Source organism: Homarus americanus, unplaced genomic scaffold, assembly GCF_018991925.1.
Source record: "Homarus americanus isolate GMGI-L3 unplaced genomic scaffold, GMGI_Hamer_2.0 scaffold53073, whole genome shotgun sequence".
Lineage (NCBI taxonomy): Eukaryota > Metazoa > Arthropoda > Malacostraca > Decapoda > Nephropidae > Homarus > Homarus americanus.
This window is the reverse complement of record NW_024740381.1, coordinates 15001-42500: the sequence shown is the minus strand read 5'-3', so window position 1 is coordinate 42500 and position 27500 is coordinate 15001. Positions and strand designations below refer to the sequence as shown.

The 27500-nt window shown below is 45.5% G+C and overlaps 1 protein-coding gene across 1 annotated transcript in view; it reads left to right on the top strand.

Moving 5' to 3' along the window:
* Positions 1-27500, top strand: part of LOC121875422 (Down syndrome cell adhesion molecule-like protein Dscam2) — a 63339-nt gene that overhangs the window by 21067 nt on the left and 14772 nt on the right. Inside the window, exons 4-9 of the mRNA XM_042379979.1 lie at positions 20315-20432; positions 21054-21234; positions 21566-21678; positions 22707-22846; positions 24432-24490; positions 25326-25450. Coding sequence (XP_042235913.1) covers positions 20315-20432; positions 21054-21234; positions 21566-21678; positions 22707-22846; positions 24432-24490; positions 25326-25450 — 736 coding nt within the window. The remainder of the gene's footprint in view (positions 1-20314; positions 20433-21053; positions 21235-21565; positions 21679-22706; positions 22847-24431; positions 24491-25325; positions 25451-27500) is intronic.

The window sequence follows — 27500 nt, the reverse complement described above, 5'->3', positions numbered from 1 at the left end:
TTCCTTACGATAGTCTAGCCACCGTCTTCGATAGTCGAGCCAGCGTCTTCGACTAGTCCCAGCGTCTTCGATAGTCTAGCCAGCGTCTTCGATATAGCTCAGCCAGCGTCTTCGATGGTCTAGCCACCGTCTAAGATAGTTCAGCCAGCGTCTTCGATAGTTTAGCCGCCAGCGTCTTCGATAGTCTAGCCAGCGTCTTCGATAGTTCAGCCAGCGTTTCGATGGTCTAGCCACCGTCTAAGATAGTCTAACCACCGTCTACGATAGTCGAGCCACCGTCTACGATAGCCCAGCTTACGTCGTGTCGTAACTTCAGGGCTGAAGTAGATACGTTCTCACTTCTCCAATTACAAGAAAAGTTAAGGTAGGAAGCGGTTAGACTACATCTTTTGTAATGGTGTCTGCAGGGAGCCAGTTAAGGGAGAAATTGAACTTACGATCTCTTGAGAATTCGTCTTAAAATCGTAATTCAAAGTGAAAGATAGATACATTCTATTATCTCTGAACTTACGATGATTTTTTGTGTTTTTTAAACTTACGAATTTTGTGGAATCTAGCTTTGTGAAATAAGAAACATTATCATATCACCAGGTAGAACTTTTGATGATCTACCTTAGTGAGTTAGTTAGGTCCACTCCCACGTCTTGAAATACGATGAAAAAATAACCCTTACGACATTCTGAGACTATCTTTGTGAGTCAGTTAGATCAATTAGGGTTGAGATACGAGGAAAAATTTTACCATACGAGATTCTGAGACCATCCAGAGGCCAAGTTATCCCAGAAACACATCACAGGGACCCACCAAGACCCATAACACATCACAGGCACCCACCAGGACCCATACATCACGGGACCAAGACCCATAACACATCACGGGGACTCACCAGGAACCTAACACATCACAGGGACCCACCAGGACCCATAACACATCACGGGACTCACCAGGACCCATAACACATCACAGGGACCCACCAGGACCCATAACACATCACAGGGACCCACCAGGACCCATAACACATCACAGGCACCCACCAGGACCCATAACACATCACGGGGACCCACCAAGACCCATAACACATCACGGGGACTCACCAGGAACCTTAACACATCACAGGGACCCACCAGGAACCTTAACACATCACAGGGACCCACCACGAACCTTAACACATCACAGGGACCCACCAGGACCCATAACACATCACAGGGACCCACCAACAGCCACTGCAATACATCCACTCAGAATTTGATGACCAGAATATGGCGTAAAACCTCAGGCGTACAATCCGATTTGCCAATCTGCCGCGTCGTAGGTATAGATGTGGAGGTCAGCGATTGGTAAGAGGGCTTGGAGGGGGGGCGGGAGGTCAGGGGTAAGCGATAAGTTATGGGAATTATCTCTCAGGTCAAGGAAATATCTCCACAAAAAGAGTCCATATTGTTGGGTTAGGTATTTAATGTGTGGCAGTAAGTCCAACCATAGTTCTGTTGGCTGTGACGGTCTAAAATATTGAGAGCATAAGCCGATTACAATTAGTCGTGTCCTACAAAATATATATATATAAACAATACAAACACACACACACACACACACACACACACACACACACACACACACACACACACACACACACAAAGCACCCCTACACATACCCCACACCTCCCCTCCCCCACACACCCCCCCCCTCACAAACAATAACACAGGAACAGTCATAAACAAAGTCAACCCAGGTAATAATTTATAGCTTATTGTTATGTCAGTATAATATAATATATAATGGATGCTTACAATATGCACTTGACGCACCGACATTATCCAACATAGCCACCCTCCCCGATCAGCTCTGTGTGTGTGTGTGTGTGTGTGTGTGTGTGTGTGTGTGTGTGTGTATCTTATGATGGACGAGCTAGTGACCAAACACAACACAGGGATTAAAAAAAAAAAAAAAAGAATATATAGTTTGTGAAATTTTGTGTTGAAAAATGAAGTTGGCGAGTGATGGAAATTTGGCGATATTTGCATTAAGAAGAGAATTGGTGATGGTTGAATTGGCGATGGCTGAATTCGCGAAGGTTGAATTGGTGATGGGTGTAATAAAAACCATTTCTCTTCTACTATAATGTCACCATCTTTCAAACCCTAACATGAGAAATTCTCCAAAAAATCTCTCAAAAAGTTCTCCAAACGTCTCCCCAACAAGTCTCTAAACTTCTCAAAACTTCCATTAATTCTCAAAAATCCTCCAAAAAAAATCTCAAAAATCCTCCAAAAATCCTCCCAAACTCTCCAAAATCCCCCAAGATTCTCAAAAAATCTCAAAAAATTCTCAAAAATCTTCCAAAATTCCCCTAAATTCTCCAAAATCCTCCAAAAATCCTCCCAAACTCTCCAAAATCCTCCAAGATTCTCCAAAATTCTCCAAAAATCTGGTGGCGGGTGAGTGAGGAGTGTTGAGGGGCCTACTTATGTAAATTGGGCTGAAAATTGGTCAGGAATATGGAGGAATGGGAGGCGATCTCTAGCTTGGTGACCTGTGATGACCTGTGGTGACCTTTGACCTCTGTGTGGGTGTGGACATAGAGAGAGTTCCATCCTTCTTCCTTCCTTCCTTCCTTCCTTCCTTCCTTCCTTCCTTCCTTCCTTCCTTCCTTCCCTCCCTATCTTCCTGCCTCGTGTTCCTCTCTTACCATCCTTTCCTTCCTTCCTCCCCGTCTTTCCTTACTTCCCTCCTTCCCTTTTCCCTCCTTGCTGTCCCCCCTCCCTCTTCCCTCCCTGCTTGTCCTCCCTCTTCTCTCCCTGCTGTCCTCCCTCCCTCTTCCCTCCCTGCTTGTCCTCCCTCTTCTCTCCCTCATTTCCTCCCTTCCTTCTTCCCTCCTCCTGGAAATCCTCATCCATCTCTCTCATCATCTATACCCAGGGAACTGAGTACTGTGCCCCCTCCCTCTCCCTTGTTCTCTCTCTCTCTCCTTTATCTTTCCCTCCCTCCCTATCTCTCTTCCTCCCTCCTTCCTTCCCTCCTCAATGCACCAACTTTCTTCTCATTTCAATCATCATCATCTCCATTTCTCTCTCCAAAGCCTTAATTTCCTCTACCACCACCACTACCCCCTACCACCACCACCACCACAACTCCTAACCCAACCACCATCACCACCACAAGACCGCCCACTCGTTAAGAATGTCTGAAACACAAAGAACTAAACGTGGGGTTGTGGGTGAGGTCGTGGGCTATGAGGGAGGGTTCAGGAGGTCGTGGATTAAGAGGGAGGATTCAGGGGGTCGTGGGCTGAGAGAGAAGGGTTCAGGGGGTCGTGGGTTGAGGGGGAAGGATCAGGGGGGAAAAGGGGGAAGTAAGGTGGGACTCCAGGGGGCACCAGACACCCCTTTAGTCCCGATAATGAGTGACAGGAAGGAGTGTGGAAGCGGATGTGGTGGTAGTGGTGGTGGTAGTGGTTGTATTGGAGCTGAGACCATTATATCTCCCCTTAATGGTCTACCACACGACCATTAGTGGAGCTGAGACCATTAACCCCCACTTAATGGTCTACCACACGACCATTAGTGGAGCTGAGACCATTAACCCCCACTTAATGGTCTACCACACGATCATTAGTGGAGGTAAGACCATTATCCTCCCTTAATGGTGTACCACACGACCATTAGTGGAGGTAAGACCAACACTCAGGTCTTCAGGCAGGTAATGGCACCAGAGGGAGGCGTTATTCTCGTGTCATTTACCTCGGGTAGTGAGATACCCTTTACCACCTAGTTCTGAATTGTGAGTACGACCCCAGGACTCCAGGACCCCAGGACCCCAACTGCTCCAACGCTCAGGACCCCAGGACCCCAGCACTCCAGGACTCCAGGACCCCAGGCCCCGGCACTCCGGGACTGGGACCCCAGGACCCCGGGACCCCAGCACTCAGGACCCCAGGACCCCAGCACTCAGGACCCAGGACCCCGGCACTCCAGGACCTCAGGACCCCAGCACTCCCAGGACCCCAGCACTCCAGAACCCCCAGGATCCCAGCACTCCCCAGGACCCCAGGATCCTCAGGGAACCAAGGACGCTAGCACCCCACGACCCCCAGGTTTGGGACCCCAGGACCCCCAGGATTCCAAGACCCCCAGTACTCAAGCGCTCACAGAGATTCTACAACCTCACAAGCACAGAAATTAATCTCTCTCTCTCTCTCTCTCTCTCTCTCTCTCACTCGTGTTACTTCATCTTATATTCGTCATAAATAATTAACTAGGAGTTGCTTGGTTCGTCTTTCTGAAATGGAAGGAGAGGGGGTGGGAGGGGAAGAGAGAGGAGGAGAGGAGGAAGATGAAGAAAGGAAGTAGGAGGAAGAGGAGGAGGTAGGAAGTGGGAGGAAAATGAAGATAGAGGCAGGAGGAGAAGAGTACAGGAAGATGGTGAAGAGGAAGGGATGAAGAAGGAGTAAGAAGAAGGAAGAAGGAGGAGGAAGAAGGAGGAGGAAGAGGAAGGGATAAAGAAAGGAGTAGAAGGAGGAGGAGGAAGGGAGGATGTGGGACAATTTGTTTACTAATTGTGGGTCTCAATCAACATGTGTGTGTGTGTGTGTGTGTGTGTGTGTGTGTGTGTGTGTGTGTGTGTGTGTGTGTGTGTGTGTGTGTGTGTGTGTGTGTGTGCGTGTGTGTGTGCGTGTGTGTGCGTGTGTGCCATCAACCATTACTGCTATGTACTTTATATACTAGCTCAATGGGTACCTCTGATATGCTAATGGGTACCTCTGATATGCTAATGGGTACCTCTGATATGCTAATGGGTACCTCTGATATGCTAATGGGTACCTCTGATATGCTAATGGGTACCTCTGATATGCTAATGGGCACCTCTGATATACTAATGGGTACCTCTGATATGCTAATGGGTACCTCTGATATGCTAATGGGCACCTCTGATATGCTAATGGGTACCTCTGATATGCTAATGGGTACCTCTGATATGCTAATGGGTACCTCTGATATACTAATGGGTACCTCTGATATACTAATGGGCACCTCTGATATACTAATGGGTACCTCTCATATACGCATGGGTTTTCCGTACCATTAGATATAAAATACAAGGGTGATGGAGCGAGTGGGGTGATGGAGCGAGTGGGGTGATGGAGCGAGTGGGGTTGCGGAGTGATTGATGGTGTAACGACATCCCTCTCTCTTCCCCCTCTCACTTCCACTCTCCCACTCACACACCTGCTCTCACTCTCCTTTTTCCTCTCATTCTCACATCCCTCTTCCTTATCTTCTTGTCTTCCTCCTCCCCTTTCTATCTCGTGTTCTAATTTCTCTTGCATATATTCTCTCTCTCTCTCTCTCTCTCTCTCTCTCTCTCTCTCTCTCTCTATCTCTCTCTCTCTCTCTCTCTCTCACACACACATCTTGTCAACATATGAAAACACTTCCTCTCTCAGGCCCCTTAAGAATTTACTGCTTTAGCTAATGCACTTTTTCGACTTACAGAATCACAAAATATCCTAAGTTTTATTTAGCCTTCAAAAACATCATTGAATCACGTTTTACTGACTTAACTGAGATATTTTTCCCCTGTGAGAGTATATATTAATTAATGTAAAGTCTAAACGTAAATAAACAGCCATTTTTCTTTTTGTTAAGGGGGGGGGAGGTGTGGATGGTAAAATGACCCTTATGGTTTTTATTCTTGTTTTAAAATTCTAGATGTAGGTCATTTTAACACTATAATGACCCTACCCTTGCCTAGTTCCTGGTCGTTAAGATAGTCATATTTCTCCCTTACGACCATTCAACATAAGGTCGTAATTTAAGTCGTAAACAAATATTGTATTCAAGAAAGTAAAAATATATTCAGGTGCCACAAAAATCACCTCTATGGCCTACCATCTTAAAGGCCATCTTACAAGGGTCGTCTCAGAGGGTCGTACCAACCACATAACATCGACGTAATTCAAAAGAGTCGTCACCAGTACCCCAAAACGACCTCTACGACCCGTCAGTTTAAGGTCGTAAGTCGTGGCAGGTCTTCAGGCAGTCTTCAGATCTTTTTCATTAAATGTAAATCTCGCCTCACATAACGATTGGCTCTGAGGACTATCCCGCCTGCCTGAAATGGACTGTAACCTGTACAAGACCTCCTGAAATGGACTGTAACCTGTACAAGACCTCCTGAAATTGACTGTAACCTGTACAAGACCTCCTGAAATTGACTGTAACCTGTACAAGGCCTCCTGAAATTGACTGTAACCTGTACAAGACCTCCTGAAATTCACTGTAACCTGTACAAGACCTCCTGAAATTGACTGTAACCTGTACAAGACCTCCTGAAATTGACTGTAACCTGTACAAGACCTCCTGAAATTCACTGTAACCTATACAAGACCTCCTGAAATTGACTGTAACCTGTACAAGACCTCCTGAAATTCACTGTAACTTGATGTGTATTGATGTTTGATGTATCCAAGGTTTAGGTTAGGTTAGATTAGGTTAGGTTAGGTTAGGTTAGGTTAGGTTTGAAATCAGTGTGGAAGGATGGATCAAACACATACATGAATCTTGGCTAAACTACAAAGAGAGAGAGAGAGAGAGAGAGAGAGAGAGAGACCACTAACACACTTGGCAGGTCATATTAGCAACAACCTTGATCTCTGAAGGCACTATCCTCCTCCTCCTCCTCCTCTCCTCCTCCTCCTCTCCTCCTCCCTCCTCCTCTCCCTCTTCCTCCCTCCCCCACCTCTCCTCTGACACCCTCTCTGGCCCTCCTACGTCAAGACAGCCGAGGGTAGTGCCTTTGAGGGTGCCACTGCTTACTCTGGCACTCACCCTTCTATCTATCTATCTATCCATCTATCTATCTATCTATCTATCCATCTATCACGCCCGTATCCTTCTCTTCCCGCCCACATCTATTCCACCTCACCTATATCCTCCAATCACATGATCTTAATACGCCCACTTCCACGCCCTCATGCACGCCCACATCCTCACCCTCACCCACGCCCACGCCCACGAGTTTAAAGTGTCAGGGTAATCCTTCCGGATACTCCCGTTGAGCATTACGAAGACGCTAGATAATGGTGGCCGAGAGTAATCCCTTGTAATCCTCAGCAAGGTCTAGTAATCCCCAGTAATCCCTAGCCTGCCCAGTAATCCAGAGTCTGTCCAGTAATTCCCACCGACCTCCAGATTTCCCAATAGTCCTCACTCACGCTAGTAATCCCAATCCAGCCCCAGTAATCCCCAATAGTCCTCAGCCCCCAGTAATCCCCTCCACCCCCACTAATCCCCCATCCCCTATAATCACCTCCCACCCCCAGTAATCCCCTCCTCCCAGTAATCCTCCACCCCAGTAATCCCCTCCACCCCAGTAATCAACATCCCCTATAATCACCTCCACCCCCCAGTAATCCCCCACCCCAGTAATCCCCATCCCACCCAGTAATCTAGCTAGGAGGATTACTCTGAGGCCTCATAAAACTCCTGATGGAGAATTTAAATGTCGTCATGTCAATTTTCCCGGAATCAATTTGGGATTGCAGAAATCCCCCGTGGCTGGTCTTGCACACACACACACACACACACACACACACACACACACACACACACACACACACACAGTAGATATATGAAAATAGAAAGGTAGACATACATACATACATACATACATACATACATACATACATACATACATACGCTGACATTTATACAGTAGATTCATACAGACAAGAGGACAACAGGTCACCATTTCACGTTGTATAGTGCACCCTGGCTGACCATTCTCCCTGATACTGGGAATGGCTCTCTCTCTCTCTCTCTCTCTCTCTCTCTCTCTCTCTCTCTCTCTCTCTCTCGTGTACACCCGCCGGGCCTCATAGGTGTACATTAAACAGGTGTACACATGCTGGGCCTCACAGGTGTACATCAAACATACACACACACAAATATATATACATACATACACATACCTATATACATACACACACATATATACACACATACATACAAACATATATACACACATACAAACACATATACACACATAGAAACATACATACATGTATGTAAATGTATTCAATGCATATTAATAAACCGTTTATTATTATTATTTATTTATTATTATTATTACATACATACACACACAGCACAACATATGGACAACAACATAACACACACACATACACACACACACACACACAATAATACAATACTACACACGCAAAGAGAGCCTGAAAACATACAGAAAATTAAATCACTTAACAGACACATACGGACGAGAGCACAGAACAGGGAGAGAAGAATGATAACACTGGCGGGAAAGGTTTAGGGAAAAATTCCCGCCATAGTATGTCTCAACATGACTATAAGCCACACATCACAGTCATATGTAGTGGGGAAAGTGGCGCTAGGTGGGAAAACTGATGTTGTGGGGAAAATTGGTGAAATGGTGGGGAAAAACTATAAGGGAGAGAGATTGTGGAGACTACCAGACACAGCAAAGAGACTCAGTGAAACATCAAAACTGTGAGGAGAGAGAGAGAGAGAGAGAGAGAGAGAGAGAGAGACTCGGGGCCACTAAAATGAGATAGTCCCAGTGGGAGAATATGACTTGGTGATATTTGTTCCCACAGTCTTACAATCTGCCAGTAGTCGAAACTCCGCCAGACTAAAAAAAAAATATCAATTGAAAACATGGTGTTTTTAGTGGCATCTCTACTAAAGTTCTCACTGTCTTATACGTTCGCCAGTGGTGTCGCAAAGTATGGGAGGGGGGAGGGGGTTAACCTTCGCCTGGCGTAGTGTTATGAGGCGAAGAGAATTGCCAAGGACTGTGGGGTTGAATTTATTGTCAGGATCACCAGCTGTGAATCCAAACTTAAAATAAATGAATTCAACCGGAAGCCGACCAAGATGGCGGCCTTTATTCGCCACTATAGACAGAAGATGGGAAAATATTCGCCGCCACAGACACAAGACAGGGAGATATTCGCCACTACAGGAACAACACGGGTAAATATTCGCCACTACAGACACAAGAGAGGGAGATATTCGCCATTATAAGAAAAAGCATTACTATATTCGCCACTACAGACACAAGAGAGGAAGATATTCGCCACTAGAGGGAGAAGACAGGAAAATATTCGCCACTACAGACACAAGACAGGAAAATGTTCGTCTGGCGAGGCATCAAGGTGTAATGGCCCTGAGAGACAATTGCCTGATACGGAATAGAAATTGGTTGAGAAGATCAGCAGCTGTGAGACGAGTGTTCAAACTAACGACAGCACGCGCATAAGACAGTCGAATGGTCGTCTGGCGAAGCATCGTACCCATAAAAGTGTATGATGATGGGATGAAGGTGAATGCCAGAAGTAGTTTAGCTGTCTGCCCGTGCTGGCGATGGTGTTAGGGTAGAGTTAAAAACAGCATTTCATTATCACACGTTTCTGAATCATTGACTACAAGGTTTATCTCTCTCTCTCTCTCTCTCTCTCTCTCTCTCTCTCTCTCTCTCTCTCTCTCTTTCTCTCTCTCAACAAGCACAAAGTTCTCCCTTAACTACACCCAGGAGACAGTAGTGAAATGCAACCACCACCAACGCCACATTCCAAGATTGGCTGCAGGAGATATCAGCACTACCAGAGGTGTACTGACGGGAGGTGCTGACGTTACGTGTCGTTTATTATCTGCTAAAAGGATCGGAATGCACTTGGGATTGACTCAACATAGGTTCTGATGATAAGAGAGTGACTTATAATCTAGTAAGAGGATCAGAAAATACTTGGGATTTACACTTACAATGGTTTTGATGAGTGAGTGATGTGTAGTGGTGGTTGATGGTGGTGGTTGATGGTGGTGGTTGATGGTGGTGGTTGATGGTGGTGGTTGATGGTGGTGGTTGGTGGTGGTTGATGGTGGTGGTTGATGGTGGTGGTTGATGGTGGTGGTTGATGGTGGTGGTTGATGGTGGTGGTTGATGGTGGTTGTTGATGGTAATGGTGATACAGACGATGATAATGATGATGATGATGATGATGATGATAGATAATGGTTAAAGTTATGTGCTCTCTCTCTCTCTCTCTCTCTCTCTCTCTCTCTCTCTCTCTCTCTCTCTCTCTCCTTACCCACTTACAGCGCGTCACAAACCAACAGGGTAAATCACCATACATAAATCACACGAGGCAGATCCTGTGTAGCTGCTGTTGTTGTTAGCGGTGGTTATTGATATTGTTATTGATGTTCTTCTTATTGTTATTGATGTTATTACTGTAAGCGGTTGTTCTTGTTGTTAGCGGTTGTTATTGTTATTATTGTTGCTGTTTTTGTTATTGTTTTTATCACTGTTAGCGGTTGTTATTGCTGTTATTTAATATTCACCTCATCCTTACCCCAAAACATTCCCCAAAAATCGTTCCCACACCCCAAAATTTCCCCAAAATCACGCCTCCCACCCACAAATTGTACCCCACTCATAAACGCAGAGACTTATCCCCAAAAATTCATTATATCTGTAACGCAATAACTCCCCAACACACATAAGAGGCGAGTGTAAACAAGTGAACAATTGAATCTTGATAATAGAATTTCCTCTTTGTTTACAAGGTCAGAGGTCACGGTTTATAAACAAGGTCAAAGAGGAATTAAGAAAACACTTTATTTGGGTTGTTTGCTTAGGTGTGTGTGTGTTTAGATCTACATACACACACACACACACACACACACACACACACACACACACACACACACCTTCAGGAAAGTAGAATTAAGCGTCGCTAGTACCTGATTGTAAGAATCGAGGATTTCACCTGTTTGTCTAACTTAATATTATCCTACCTGACTACCTGACTGTAACTGTACTACAAGTACCACACATATAAATCATAAATAGCTACCACACAACACACACACAACACACACACACACACACACACACACACACACACACACACACACACTCCAGGTTCAGTATTCAATTTCAATAGTTCGCCCAATCGCCAACTTTCTTGTATTTGCTTGATTGACAAGCCCCGCCAATCTGACTACGGCTTTTTAAGTGACCCCAGGGAGGTTAGGTGGAGGGTTAAGGAGGCTGGGAGGGATGTAATTAGATGGTGAGGGCCAGGTAGGGGTGAGGTGAGTGTTATATAATATTTAGATATAGTTGACAGACAGACAGACAGACAGACAGACAGACAGATAAGATGACAGAGTGACAGATAGACAAATAGATAGATAGAGATCACACTTGATTACGCAGTTCAGCTCTGGTCACCGTAAATTACAGAATGGGATATAGAATCCTTGAAAGAATTCAGAGGAGAATGACAAGACTAATCCCGGGGCATTTGAACCTTGAGTACAGAGACAGGTTAAAAGTATCTAATTTGCACCCTCGAGAGACGTAGACAGGTAGACAGTCACCAGGACACAGAGTTTCCTCCTCCTCCTCCTTTCCTTCTTCCTCCCACTCCTCCTTTGTGTCTTCCTGTTTTTCACTGCTCTCACCCTTTCCTCTTTTCCCTCATTCTCTTATCTGTACTTCTCCACCTCTCTCCTCCAGCACCACCTCCTCCCCTCACCTCTCCCTCCCACCACTCTCCACTCCACCACATCCACACATACAAGAGGAGTCTATTTATTTACTCTCCCCATCACACACTCTCCAGTTCTCCATCTTTCACCTCTCGCTCTCACCTCACCCTCCTCCTTTCTCCTCGTTGAGCTTTGACCTTTGACCTCCAGTAGATGTCATTAGACCAAGCCAGCTGACCAAACGTGACCTCTTGACCCATCATAGTAGAACTTGGCTCATCTTTCAACCAAAGAAGTCGAGAGAGAGAGAGAGAGAGAGAGAGAGAGAGAGAAAGAGGAGGTCAATTTGGGCATAACTAAAAAACACTCACGCCCAAACGAGGCTATCTTAAAACGTCGTCCCGGTTAAAACGTCGTCTCTGGGGCGGGCGACATCGTCCTCGCTGGTTAAGGCGACATCGTCCTCAGCGGTTAAAACGTCGTCCGGCGGTTAAAAATCGTCCTCAAGGGTTAAGACATCGCCCGCGGTTAAGACATCGTCCTGGTTAAACGTCGTCCTCAGCGGGTTAAACGCGTCTCAGCGGGTTAAAACGTCGTCTTGCGCGGTTAAAACGTCGTCCTCAGCGCGGTTAGACATCGTCCTCAGCAGCTAAGACATCTCCCCAAGGCTATACATCGTCCTCAAAGGGTTAAGGCGACATCGTCCTCAAAGGGTTAAAACGCCGTCCTCAAAGCGGTTAAAATCGTCGTCCAGCAAGGTTAAAACGTCGTCCCCAAAGGTATTAAACGTCGACTCAAAGGGTTAAGATCGTCTCAAAAGGCAGAGGTCCAAAGGGTTAAGACATCACCAGTGGTTGTTGAGACGTCCTTGGGCAAGCAGACATCATCCTCAAAGGGCTAAGACATCGTCCTCAAAAGGGTTACATATCGTCCCCAAAGGGTTAAGATCAGTCCTCAGCGGGCGTTTTCAAGACATCATTCCTCAAAGGGTTAAGACATCGTCTCAAAGGGCGGTTAAAACGTCCAAGGTTAAAACGTCCTCAAAGGGTTAAGAATGTCCTCAGCGGTTAAGATGACATCGTCCCCAAGGGTTAAGACACGTCCTCAAAGGGTTAAGACATCGTCCTCAAAGGTTAAAACATCGTCCTCAAACGGGTTAAGACATCGTCCTCAAAGGGTTAAGACATCGTCCTCAAAGGGTTAAAACATCGTCCTCAAGGGCTAAACATCGTCCCAGCAATCAAAACGTCGTCCTCAAACAAAAAAACAAAAGGGTTAAACCATAGTTTTCAGGAGGTTAAACCATCATTATTAAAGAGCTACAACTTAAACCATCAACCTTCCTCCCCCTCCCTACCCCTCTCTTCCTTCCACTCCCTCCTTCCCCATTCCTCCCTCCCTTCCTCGCCCTCACCCAATCCTCTTATTCTTCATCCCTCCCTATATACTCCTCCACTCTCACATCTCTCTTCACCTCACCTCCAACCTCCTGGGTAAAATATTCTGGAGGAGGAAATAGGAGTGCGTTGGGGAAGTCAGGTTGTAAACAAGGTGTGTGTGTGTGTGTGTGTGTGTGTGTGTGTGTGTGTTAGTAGTAGTGATGGTAGTTATGGTTAGGAGATTATTATTATTATTATTATTATTATTATTAGTAGTAGTAGTAGTAGTAGTAGTAGTAGTAGTAGTAGTGAAAATAGTAGTAATAGCAGTAATAGCAATAATAATAGTAGTAATAGTAGTAGAGGTGGTAGCAACAATACTAATAGGAGTAATTGTGGTAGTGGTGGTGGTGGTAGTAATAGTGGTAGCTGACCCAGGCTCCATAAATCTCCCACCAGGTGATTTAATTAACTAACACTCGAGCCTCCAAGAGGATTTACCTTGAGAGGAGACCAACGGAAAATACTCAACACGAGGAAACGTGCTTAAAAAAATCCCTTGAAAATATATAAAATTACTTAAAATACCTTAAATTAATGTAGGATTAATTAAAATACCTAAAATTAAGGTAGGATTAATTAAGGTAGGATTAATTGAAATACCTTAAATTAATGTATTATTAATTTAAATACCCTAAAATTAACAGGTATAAACAGGTGTGTATTAAAAGGTGTGTATATGACTCTCAAGTGGGTGGAGGTAACCAGATGTGTATTAACAGGTGTGTATATATGACTCTCAAGGGGTGTGAAGATAAACAGGTGTGTATATATGACTCTCTAGGCCCGTCTAGGGGGTATGGGTAGTCAGGTGTACCAATTACCAGTTACCTGTGACATATATGAAGTTAACCCTATGTTAATCTCAGGTGTTAATTAATGTTAGGGTTTAATATATCGTGTTAATTCTTTTTTAATGGATTGTTGAATTGACGATGATGATTTGTGTAATACTGCGATAATGGCTTTTGTGTTTACCTGTAATGAAGTGTGTACCATATGACCTGACCTAATCGAGTCTAACCTAACCTAACCTAACCTAAGCCAACCTAACCTAACCTACACCATATGACCTAACCTGACCTAATCGAGTCTAACTTAACCAAACCAAAGCAAACCAAACCTAACCTAACCTAACCTAACCTAACCTAACCAAACTTAACCAGTAACTCTGATGATGTCCTCAGGCCTATAGGAATCAACACTTACCATCGTTAACATAGAAAATGGGACAAATATTACCATTAATAAATTTTGCATTAAAGAAAACGGAGAAAAAAAACCACAATATCGAGGGGAAACTCAAGAAATGACGTTATTATTCACCTCTTTGTGTTCCCACCTTCATTCTTCTCTTCTTTACCTCTTCTTGGGTTTATTTATTATCTTTCCACTTCAACACAGTTTCCTATGTAACAAAATTTTACGCCAAAACGATAATTTTATGTATTTTCTTGTGTGTGTGTGTGTGTGTCTGTGTGTGTGTGTGTGTGTGTGTGTGTGTGTGTGTGTATGCAAGAGTATGTGTACATGTGTATGCTTAGGATCATGTGTACATCTGTGTGTGGTTACAAATCCTCGAATCGCACATAAACTCGAGCACACACTATATCCCCGAACGACTTATTGCATTGACAAGACAGACACACAAGCCACGTACACGACAAACAGACACAAAAGCCACGTACACGTCAGACACCTAAGCCACGTACACGACAGACACCTAAGCCACGTACACGTCAGACACCTAAGCCACTGACGCCCCGCTGACTGGTTTGGTCTAGTCGTGACACTAAATGGATATATTTGTTTTCAATTGTGTTTGCCTCACCACAACGATGTGTGTGTGTGTGTGTGTGTGTGTGTGTGTGTGTGTGTGTGTGTGTGTTTAGTGAAGTGTGTGTGTGTTTGCATCTATATCTATCTATCTATCTATCTATCTATCTACCTTTCCTAGATATCACCTGAGTGGAAAAAAAATTGTCAAATGTAATGAGTGAATTGACCAAACACAAACACTGACACACATCAACAAACGGATTTCACCAACACGTTTATTACACGTATATTAGGTCATTAGGTGAGGACATGGTGACATTTTGGTGATCTTATAACGATAGATCAAAGGTCAGGGGTCAATTAAATGTGAAAGGTGTGATTAAGGTTCTTCAGTCTGGTTTTAAGTGGCTGTGAATGTGACCTGTGACTCGTGACCTATGACTCGTGACCTGTGACTTATTACCTATGACCTGTAACTTGTGACCTGTGACTTCTGATCTCTGACTCGTGACCTGTGCCTCTGAATAGTGACCTGTGATCTCTGACTAGTGACCTGTGACCTCTGACTCGTGACCTGTGCCTCTGACTAGTGACCTGTGACCTCGTCCAATGGTGAAAGAAAACTCGTATGAGAAGTTCATTTTTAATGTACATACAGACACACAGACAAACAAACACAGAAACAGATAGACACACAGACACAGCCATACAAACATACAGACACACAAACAAACAAACACAGAAACATACAGACACACAGACAAACAAACACAGAAACAGATAGACACACAGACACAGCCAAACATACATGCAGACACACAAACAACACTTACTCCCCAAAGCACCTCACAGCCAACACACACACACACACACACACACACAGACACAGACACAGACACAGACACAGACACACAGACACAGACACAGACACAGACACAGACACACACACACACACACACACACACAACCTCACAGCCAACAGAGTTAAGAACAATTAAATAAAAATACACAAAAGAGCTGAGCCGTGATGTGAAAGCAGAGAGGCAGGTGGCCAGGGGACGAGTTGTGTTAAATGTAGACTGTCGTAGCAGAGAGGCGGCTGGCCAGGGGACGAGTTGTGTTAAAATGTAACCGTCGTGTAGCAGAGAGGCGGCGGTGACAGGGGACGTTGTGTTAAATGTAGACTGTCGTAGCAGAGAGGCGGCGGTGGCCAGGGGACGGTTGTGTTAAATGTAGACTGTCGTAGCAGAGAGGCGGCGGTGGCCAGGGACGTGAAAACCAAAACAACTTGTGTAAAATGTAGACTGTCAGCAGAGAGGAGAGGGGCAACAAAAAACCAAAACCAACCCAACAAAAAACCACAAACAACAAAATGTAGACTGTCGTAGCAGGAGAGGCGGCGGTACAGGGGAGAGTTGTGTTAAATGTAGACTGTCGTGTAGCAGAGAGGCGGCGGTGCTAGGGGGACGGAAGTTAAAATGTAGACCATCGTAGCAGAGAGGCGGCAGGCCAGGGGACGTGTTGTGTTAAATGACTGTCGTAGCAGAGAGGCGGAGGTAGGCCAGGGACGTGTTGTGTTAAATGTAGACTGTCGTAGCAGAGAGGCGGCGGTGGCCAGGGGACGTGTTGTGTTAACGTAACTGTCGTAGCAGAGAGGCGGCAGGCCAGGGGACGTGTTGTGTTAAATGTAGACCGTCGTAGAGAGGCGGCGGTGGGCCAGGGGACGTGTTGTGTTAAATGTAGACCGTCGTGTAGCAGAGAGGCGGCGGTAACAGGGGACGTGTGCGTTAAACAATGTAGACTGTCGTGTAGCAGAGAGGCGGTGGCGGGGACGTGTTGTGTTAAATGTAGACTGTCGTAGCAGAGAGGCGGCGGTGCCAGGGGGACGTGGTTAAATGTAACTCGTAGCAGAGAGGCGGCGGTACCAGGGGACGTGTTGTGTTAAAATGTAGACTGTCGTGTAGCAGAGAGGCGGCGGCTGAGGGGACGTGTTGTGTTAAATGTAGACTGTCGTAGCAGAGAGGCAGAGAGGCGGCGGTGGCCAGGGGGACGTTGTGTTAAATGTAAATCGTCGTAGAGGAGGCGGCGGGACAAGCAGAGAGGCGGGGCCAGGGGACGTGTTGTGTTAAATGTAGACCGTCGTAGCAGAGAGGCAGGTCCAGGGGACGTGTTGTGTTAAATGTAGACTGTCGTAGCAGAGAGGCGGCGGTGGCCAGGATGTTGTGTTAAAATGTAGACTGTCGTGTAGCAGAGAGGCGGCGGAGGGACGAAGCGTTAAAGAACTGTCGTAGCAGAGAGCGCGGTGGAGACGTGTTGTGTTAAAAAACGTCAGCAGAGAGGCCGGTACAGGGGACGAGGTTGTGTTAAATGTAGACTGTCGTAGCAGAGAGGCGGCGGTGGCCAGGGGGACGAGTTGTGTTAAATGTAAACCGTCGTAGCAGAGAGGCGGCGGTCCAGGGGACGTGTTGTGTTATGTAGACTGTCGTGTAGCAGAGAGGCGGCGGTAATAGGGGATGAAGGTGTTAAATGTAGACTGTCGTAGCAGAGAGGCGGCCAGGGGACGTGTTGTGTTAAATGTAAACTGTCGTGTAGCAGAGAGGCGGCCAGGGGGGACGTGTTGTGTTAAATGTAGACTGTCGTAGCAGAGAGGCGGCGGTGGCCAGGGGACGTTTAAAATGTAGACTGTCGTATAGCAGAGAGGCGGTGGCCAGGGGACGTACAGTTAAAATGTGAGACTGTCGTAGCAGAGAGCGCGTAATAATAAATGTAACTCGTGTAGCAGAGAGGTGGCGTAGGCTAGGGGGACGTGTTGTGTTAAAAATGTAAATTGTCGTGTTGTAACTTACAATGAAATGTGTTGTAGTGTTGTAATGGTGTGGTGTGGGGTGTGGGTGTGGTGCATGGGGTGTGTGGGTGGTGTGGTGTGGTGAGGATTTAGGTAATATAAGCACACACACACACACACACACACACACACACACACACACAGCGGTCACAGGGATTGTTGAAGCACTGGTTCGCAGCTGAGCCACCTCGTGTGTTCTGACCTTCAGGAGAGAGAGGAGAGAGAGAGAGAGGAGGAGAGAGAGAGAGTGAGAGAGAGGAGAGAGAGGAGAGAGGGAGAGAGAGGATTGAGAGGAGGAGAGAGAGGAGGGAGAGAGAGTGAGAGAGAGAGAGAGGATGAGAGGAGGAGGAGGAGAGAGAGAGTGTGTGGGAAAAAGAGAGCGAAAGTGAGTGTGGGAGTGTAAGAGCGAGTGAGAGCAAGAGAAAGTGAATGAGAAAGAGAGTGGGCAAGAGAGAGAGAGAGAGAGAGAGAGTGTGTGTGTGTGTGCGAAAGAAAACACTAGAAAGGCATGAAAGTGGAAGCTGTGAGTGAGGGTGAGAGGTAGAAAGGGAGAAAAGAAAATGTTCAAGTTTGTATTGTAATGTGAGAGGGAGAGGAGGAGGGAGGTGGTGAGAGGGGTGATACGAAGGGAGAGAGGGGGAGAGAGAGAGAGAGAGAGAGAGAGAGAATAAATGGGTTTCCAGTTAGAGAAACTTAAAAATAGAAAGCTTTAGTTTGAGCACCTGTGTGAAAATACTGTTTCTCAGGAAGGGAGACTAACCAGAAGTGAGAGAGAGAGAGAGATAAGGAGAAAGAGACGAAAGGGGAGGGAAGAGATCAAAGAAGGAAGGAAGGAAGGAAGGAAGGAGAGAGAGAGAATCTATTAAAAAAAATCAGTCAACAGAAAACGACAAGAGGGAGTGAGTTTTGACCTCACATGACCCCAGAACTACTCACTTGACTCCACATAACCCCAGAACTATACACCTGACCCCACATGACCCCAGATTTATACAGAGACCCCAAAATCGCCCATTTTCCCCTCCCCTTGCCTATATGTTGACCCCATTTGACCCGGAAAGATCACACACACACACACACACACACACACACACACACACACACACACACTACTTGGTTTCTCACCCCAGACACATACACATTTCAGGGTTCAGCTTTAAGGAACCTGTAATATACGAGTATATAATATTGACCTGACCTGAACGTGGAGATAAAAATGACCTCACTTCCCAAGAGCCAATTCAGCATAAGAAGCTTAGCATTATCTGACTATATTTCCATTATATATATTTGTACAGTGTCCTTGTTACGCTGTCATTGTTATTGATTGTGTGTGTTTGTTTGTTTGTGTGTGGGTGTGTTTGTTTGTTTGTGTGTGTGGGGTTGGTGGGTGTGTGGACAGGAGGGAGTGTGTTTGTTTTGTGTTTGTTTTGTTTTGTCTATGAGGGGTTAGTGGAATGTGTGTGTGTGTGTGTGTGTGTGTGTGTGTGTGTGTGTGTGTTTGTTTGTTTTGTTTGGTGTGGGTATGGGTGTAAATAAGGGGGAGTGGTGGTGTGTTTGTGTTTGTTTAATGTGTGAGGAAGGGGAGGAAGTGTGTGTATGTATGTATGTATGTATGTATGTATGTATGTATGTATGTATGTATGTATGTATGTATACTTAAAACATAAAACACAGGGAAAAACACCCCAAAACCTACACAAAAACACCCACAAAACACCTTTAAAACACCAAAAAAAAACAGGAAGAATATCCATAGTAATTAGATGGGGGAAAATGGAGAACTCGGTAATTAAGTCAATTGTCGTATGTATACTAATGACACCTGAATAGCTTGGTAATTAATTAAAAAAACAAGTCATTAGGGTACAGTTGGCTCCTGATTACAAACATTAAATCGGTCAGAGAATAGAGAGTACAGGAGGTAAGTGCCATAATAGAGAGTACAGGAGGTAAGTGCCATAATAGAGAGTACAGGAGGTAAGTGCCATTATACCAGAGTACAGGTGAGTGTCATAATAGACTACAGGTACGTGCCTTAATACCTGGGGCACTGTGCCATTACACCAATACCTTGCACCACTCAGGGTAAGTTTGTCATACAGGTGTGAGGGTAGAGGTGTGTGTTGTAGTTCACCTATACGCGGTTATACACGGTTATACGCGGTTATACACGGATATACGTGGTTATACACGAATATACACGGTTATACACGGTTATACACGGATATACACGGTTATACACGGATATACGTGGTTATACACGGTTATACACGGTTATACACGGTTATACACGGTTATACGCGGTTATACACGGATATACGTGGTTATACACGGTTATACACGGTTATACACGGTTATACGCGGTTATACGCGGTTATACGCGGTTATACACGGTAATACGCGGTTATACGCGGTTATACGCGGTTATACACGGTTATACGCGGTTATACACGGCTATACGAGGCTATACACGCCTATGTACTCCTGTATTTCATGCATATATTAACAAATACATAGTGTTTTGTATTGTTGCCTGTTAGGTTATTTATTATCATCACCATCATCATCATCACCATAATCATCATCATCATTATTATAATCACCATCATCATCATCATCATCACCATAATCATCATCATTATCATAATCATCACCATCATCACCATCATCATCATCATCATCACCATAATCATCATCATTATTATAATTATTACAGAGGCTCAGGGATCAGTGCCACCCCGGATGCATGAACGAGCTGGCCGTGTGGTGGCCCAGGCAGGTGACAGAGTGACCCTTCCTTGTGTGGCACAGGGCCATCCACCCCCCCACTACACGTAAGTATGGCCATTCCCACCCCACTACAAGTGTGTGTGTATGTGTATGTGTGTGTGTGTGTGTGTGTGTGTGTGTGTGTGTGTGTGTCTCCCACTCAGTCACACTCATCACAATATTTCTTTCACACGCTTTCATTGCCTTTCTCTCTCTCTCTCTCTCTCTCTCTCTCTCTCACCACCATTCCCTCACTGTCAACTGGCTTCCTTCCTCTCAACTTTTACTTCTCCCTTCTGCTTTCTACTTTTCTTTCCTTTTATTTTTCTTCTTCTTCTCTTTCTCTCTCTCTCTCTCTCTTCTCCTTCCCTTCTCTCCACGTCTCTTGTTTTATTGTGTGTTTTTTTCTTCTTCCTTCTCTGTTGTTCGTGTTGGGTTTGTTTTGATTGTGAGGGAGGGAGGAGGGAAGAGAGGAGATGAGAGAAAGACGAACTAGAGGAGGGAGGGAAGGAAGGGGGAGGGGAGGGAAGGAAGGGGAAGGGAGGGCAGGAAGAGGGGAGATGAGAGAAGGGTAGGAAGAAAAGTAAGGGGAGAAAGGAGTATGTTCATGGTAGAGAGAGAGAGAGAGAGAGAGAGAGAGAGAGTACTTTCCCCAGGTATGGTATACAATAAAGTACTTCCCCCAGGTGGTACCGGGGGACGGAGCCAGTGACGGGCAGTACCGGGATGTGGACGGTGGGCGGGTCCCTGGTACTGGGGCGAGTGGGCGTGGTGGACGCCGCCCAGTACACCTGTGTGGCCAACAACACTGCCGGGGAGACCAGGGTGTCCACACACCTGTTGGTCACCCTTCCTCTGTCTGTCCAGGTGAGTGTCCAGGTGACCCTTCCTCTGTCTGTCCAGGTGAGTGTCCAGGTGACCCTTCCTCTGTCTGTCCAGGTGAGTGTCCAGGTGACCCTGTTTAATATCAGATGTTACAGGTATTAACAGGTGTACACGTGTTCGGTGATGGGAGGTACAAGTATTAACAGGTGTACACGTGTTACAGGTGACGGCCCGGGAGGTACAGGTGTTAACACAGGTGTACACGTGTTACAGGTGACGCCCCGGGAGGTAGAGGTGTTAACACAGGTGTACACGTGTTACAGGTGACGCCCCGTGAGGTATAGGTGTTAACACAGGTGTACACGTGTTACAGGTGACACCCCGGGAGGTACAGGTGGACGCGGGGGGGAGGCTGGAGCTGCGTTGTCACGTCTCAGGTGAACCTGTCGACACTGTCACCTGGTACAAGGATGGCCAGGTGCTGAGGTGAGTCCCACACCTACTGCCCCTCAGGTGAGTCCCACACCTGCTGCTCCTACACCTGCTTCCCCTACACCTGCTGCCCCTATACCTGCTGCCCTTAAGCTGAGTCCCACACCTGTCCCCTTCCCCTGCTGCTCTCTCACACCTGTCCTGTCCACCTGTAGCTCATTAGGTGAATCATTCCACACCTATCTTACCACACCTGCTGCTTCTGCGGTAAGTTCCACACCTGTCTACCACAACTACACATCATTATAGTACCTCTGTTTTACACCTGTTCTCTACCTTTGTGATACACCTACCATATACATGTGCCATACACCTGTTCTCTACACCTGTGCTCGCTCTTTGCTAGGTTTCTCTACATCACCTCTGGTACACACCTGTGGTACACACCTGCGCTTTAAACATTTTTCCTCTTTGCTCTACACATCTGCTACACACCTGCCCTACACCTGTCCTGTGTATATTTTCTCTCAGTGATACATGTGTGTAATACATCTATCTATACATGCACCTCACTTGTGCTATACAGTATACATGTGTCATACACCTGTTACAAAATTCCTCTACACATGTGCTGTATACATAACCCCTACTCAGCTACACCTGCATTATACACCTGTACTATACCCTTGTACTAAACATGCACTGCACACCTGTAGTTCACATGAACCACACACCTGTAATACACCTGCACCACACACCTGTAATACACCTATACTACTTCCTCACTACACCTGTACTACATCCTCACTACACACCTGCACTACACCCTCACTGCACACCTACACAATCACCCTCACTACACACCTGTACTACACCTGTGCCACATCCTCACTACACACCTGCACTACACCCTCACTACACACCTGTACTACACCTGTGCCACATCCTACTCACACATCTGCACCGCATCCTCACTACACACACCTGCACCACACCCTCACTACACCTGTGCCACATCCTCACTACACACCTGCACTACACCCTCACTACACACCTGTACTACACCTGTGCCACACCTGCAGGTCTGGGGGTCGTGTCAGGATACGCCCACGAGAGTCTCTACACGTGGCGCCTCTCGACCCTTCCGACGCTGGCATCTACCAGTGTGCCGCCACCTACGCCCACGACTACGCCCACGCTCACGCCTACGTCACCCTGGGAGGTTAGTACACCCACGCTCACACCCTACAACACTACCTACACCCACACGCCCACACCTTGTAGTTGATTGTCATATGTTTTAGAGAGAGAGAGAAAGAGAGAGAGAGAGAGAGAGAGAGAGAGAGAGAGAGAGAGAGAGAGAGAGAGAGAGAGAGAGAGAGAGAGAGAGAGAGTAGTAGATGGAAGGGAGGAAAGAATGGGAGAAAACGTGGCAGGAGGAAGGAGATAAGAAAGAGGAGATGGGGAGAGAAGTAAAAAGAGAGAGAGGGAGATGTGTTGTGTGTGTTCATGTGTTAACGAAAGATAAGGGAGGAGAGGAGAGAGAGAGAGAGAGAGAGAGAGAGAGAGAGAGAGAGAGAGAGAGAGAGAGACTCGTGTTAGGTATATTGTCGTCACCAGTTAAGAAACACAAAAGTCAATGCCCTCACCTTGACAAACTGACGGGCGAACGGACAGACACATAGACGGGTTGACAGATGGATAGACACACAATGAAACAGACAGACGGATGGATTTATCGTAACGCAATAATAATTAATAATAATAATAATAATAATAATAATAATAATAATAATAATAATAATAGTAATAATAATAATAATAATAATAATAATAATAATAATAATAATAATAATAATAATAATAATAATAATAATAATAATAATAATAATAATAATAATAACGCATCACTATTTAAAAACTAATACATTAAGTTTGATGAAAAAATTTAAAATTCTTAAAACTTTCACAATGTTTTAAACTTTTTCGTCTTCACAAATTTCACCCGACGATCCAACCTTTAATATTAACGAAAACATTTATAAACATTACAAGTACTTTAAAATCGTAAAAATTATGAGTTTATGATTAAAATTAATAAAAATTGCATTGCATTATTAATTAAGGGAATAACGTTAGTAAAATATGTAAATTAACTAAGTTGACGTCATGACCCTGATATAAGAGTTCCGTTTTCTATGGTGATGAAATTTCTACATCGACAATCTCTCTCTTTTATCCTTCGTTATCGCTATTTCTCCTTTTCATCCGTTATTTTCAAACACAAGAGTAAATACTACAAACATTAAAGATGATTTTGGTTAATTAATATAATGTTTAATGACATTTATTAAGTGAAAAACAGTTAAAAACATTGAATAAGTTACGCTAAATCCCCATTGAGTTTACCGCTGTTCCCCCCCCCCATGACCCCCGACCTTTCTCGTTCCTGATTGGCTGTTGCTGCCCTCTTCTCCCTTGTGATTGGTCAGCGCCTTCCTTCTCTTTATCTACACAATATCTTCGTTATCGAGTAATATATCGTTATTTGACCTTCGTTAACTAAACTAATTTACGAAATACGGAATTAAAACGACTTTATTATATTACAAACGAATAATGGCGGACATAAACACAGAGACAAGGCGATAATTGAGAGATAGAGAGAAAATAAGAGAGAGAGAGAGAGAGAGAGAGTATACTTACTATGTATGTATGCATGTATGTATGTATGTATGTATGTATGTATGTATGTATGTATGTATGTATGAAGCAAGAAATTCCCACTAAACTATACACTCAAAAAGGCGATGAGAATATTGTACTTGAGATCAAAGGAAAAGGGGGATATATACGTTATCTTGAGGTATGTGGGAGAGAGATGGAAGGGATGAGGTGATATAGAGAGAGAAGCAACAACAAGAAAGAGGGAGAGAGAGAGAGAGGGAGAGAGAGGGAAAAGGAAATGTACTGTGTGTGTTCCAGAGTTAACGAAGGTGAGGGGAAGTGAAGTGGAAGGAGAGAGAGAGAGAGAGAGAGAGAGAGAGAGAGAGAATTCAACGTGTCTGACTATCGTTTACCTCCTCCTGTTGTCAGCTGCTAATGTTTACTTCCTCCTGTTGTCAGCTACTAATGTTTACTTCCTCCTGTTGTCAGCTACTAATGTTTACTTCCTCCTGTTGTCAGCTGCTAATGTTTACTTCCTCCTGTTGTCAGCTACTAATGTTTACCTCCTCCTGTTGTCAGCTACTAATGTTTACCTCCTCCTGTTGTCAGCTGCTAATGTTTACCTCCTCCTGTTGTCAGCTACTAATGTTTACCTCCTCCTGTTGTCAGCTGCCTGCCTGGTGTCGCTTCATAGAACAAACGCTGCAGCCCGGCATAGCTGTGGTCGCTCAAGTGTATAGCAAACTGGTACCCCCACACCCCCACATACATTGGCTCTGACCCCTGACGGCTTCCCTGTCCCCTACTCCCACAGGTGAGTCTTAGGCCCCCACACCCCACATTACCTGGACCCTGGACAGCCCCCCTGTCCCCCACTCCCACAGGTGAGTCTTTTAGGCCCCACACCCCCACACCCCACATTACCTGACCCTGACGGGCTTCCCTGTCCCCACTCCCCACAGGTGAGTCTTAGGGCCCCCCCACACCCCACATTACCTGGACCCTGACGGCTTCCCCATCCCACACTCCCACAGGTGAGTCTTAGGCCCCCCACACCCCTTACCATTCTGGACCCTGACGGCTTCCCCATCCCCCACCCCACCCTCACACCCCACATTAACTGGACCCTGGACGGCTTCCCCGTCCCCCACTCCCACAGGTGAGTCTTAGGCCCCCCACACCCCCAAACATTACCTGCCCTCACAGCCCCACAGGTGAGTTAAGTACTGAAATATTGTAATAATTTTGTAACGGGAGTCATACTGTAAAGAGATCCTTGTGTAGTATTTAATAAAATGTTCATGTAATGGTTTTAGGCTGTAATAATGTAATGGTTTAATAACGTAATGCAACACTGGTTTAATAACGTTATGATAGACCTGGCCACTCACTGCTTGACCCGCCCACTCCACAATGAGATCCGCCCACTCCATCATTACACCCGTCCACTCTACCGTTATACCCGTCCACTCTACCGTTATACCTGTCCACTCTATTATTACACCTGTCCACTCTATTATTACACCTGTCCACTCTATTATTACACCTGTCCACTCTATCACTATACCTGTCCACTCTACCATTACACCTGTCCACTCTACCATTACACCCGTCTACTCTACCGTTACACCTGTCCACTCTATTATTACACCTGTACACTCTACCATTACACCTGTCCACTCTACCATTACACCCGTCCACTCTACCGTTACACCTGCCCACTCTATTATTACACCTGTCCACTCCATCACTACACCTGTCCACTCCATCACTACACCTGACCACTCTACCATTACACCTGTCCACTCCATCACTATACCTGTCCACTCTACCATTACACCTGTCCACTCTACCATTACACCTGTCCACTCCATCACTAGACCCACCCACTCATTGTAAGACCCGCCCACTCACTGCAGGACCCGCCCACTCCACCGCCAGTACAAGCAGAAGACATCGCCAGTTCAAGCAGAAAACGGGACAATTTTCGTGTCACTCCCAGTTAAACGGAAAAAATGCCTGGCGTTACCGAATGCCTATACTGGCGATGAGATTTATCTTGTTTACGAACAGGTTTTTTCATATAAATTTTCAAAACAGTTAAAATATAGATGAAAGAAGCACAGCACATCAGCGTTCCAATAATATTTTTTCACGGAGGTAAACAAAGTCTCTCTGGGGATGAGGGTAACAAGCGCGGGGGTACAGATGGTCGAATTTCTACCCACGTATATAGAAAAGTGAGCCATAACGTCAAGTATTCTTACATCCCAACACACAAATGTTTCAACTGTAATTTCCCAGCCGGATTAAAATATGGAAAAACTCCGCTTTACTGAACTCAAATGGAATTCCAATTTCAATATCTAAATCAACCGTTTCATTGCCTCTGATCTAATGCTTTTAGACGCGACGGACTTAACACATAATCTCTCAATTAAGTCTGATTCTGCCGTCCATGTGAATTATAAAATAATCTCTCTAAATTCTCTATATCGAGGCGACCAGTGCTGAATCTGCTAATTGTTTGGCAAATAGAAATCCATCACAAGTTTTTCACCAGCACGTTGTTGGAATCTGCTTAACAAGATTACCAACTCGTGTGTAAAGTTGTATTGTTTAATTAACGTTGCTGGTTGAGTGGCTCTCTCTCCTCCAGGCAATGTGGGGGGTGTGGCTCTCTCTCCTCCAGGCAATGTGGGGGGTGTGGCTCTCTCTCCTCCAGGCAATGTGGGGGGTGTGGCTCTCTCTCCTCCAGGCAATGTGGGGTGTGGCTGGCACTGTGGGGGGTGTGGCTCTCTCTCCTCCAGGCACTGTGGGGGTGTGGCTCTCCCTCCTCCAAGCACTGTGGGGGTGACACTGGAGAGTGGCACTGTGGGGGTGGCACTGTGGGGTGGCACTTGGGGGGAGGTGAGGATAACTTGAGGCAACAGAACATCTTGACACAACCAATATACAACTTTCCACAACACCTGTTAATTAACGCAGGTGATATCTCGTCCACAACAACTAAACACAACCACCAATAGCAACTTCACCGTGTCTCATTAACCAATCAGGAAGCAGCAACAACAATCTTGGGGGGACAATAACAACTTCTATCAACACAATAATGAATTTAAACAACCACAACCACAACTACTAACATCCTTAAAAAATCGTGGTAGATTATGAGAGTTAGAACAACAATTTTGAATATCAACAACAAC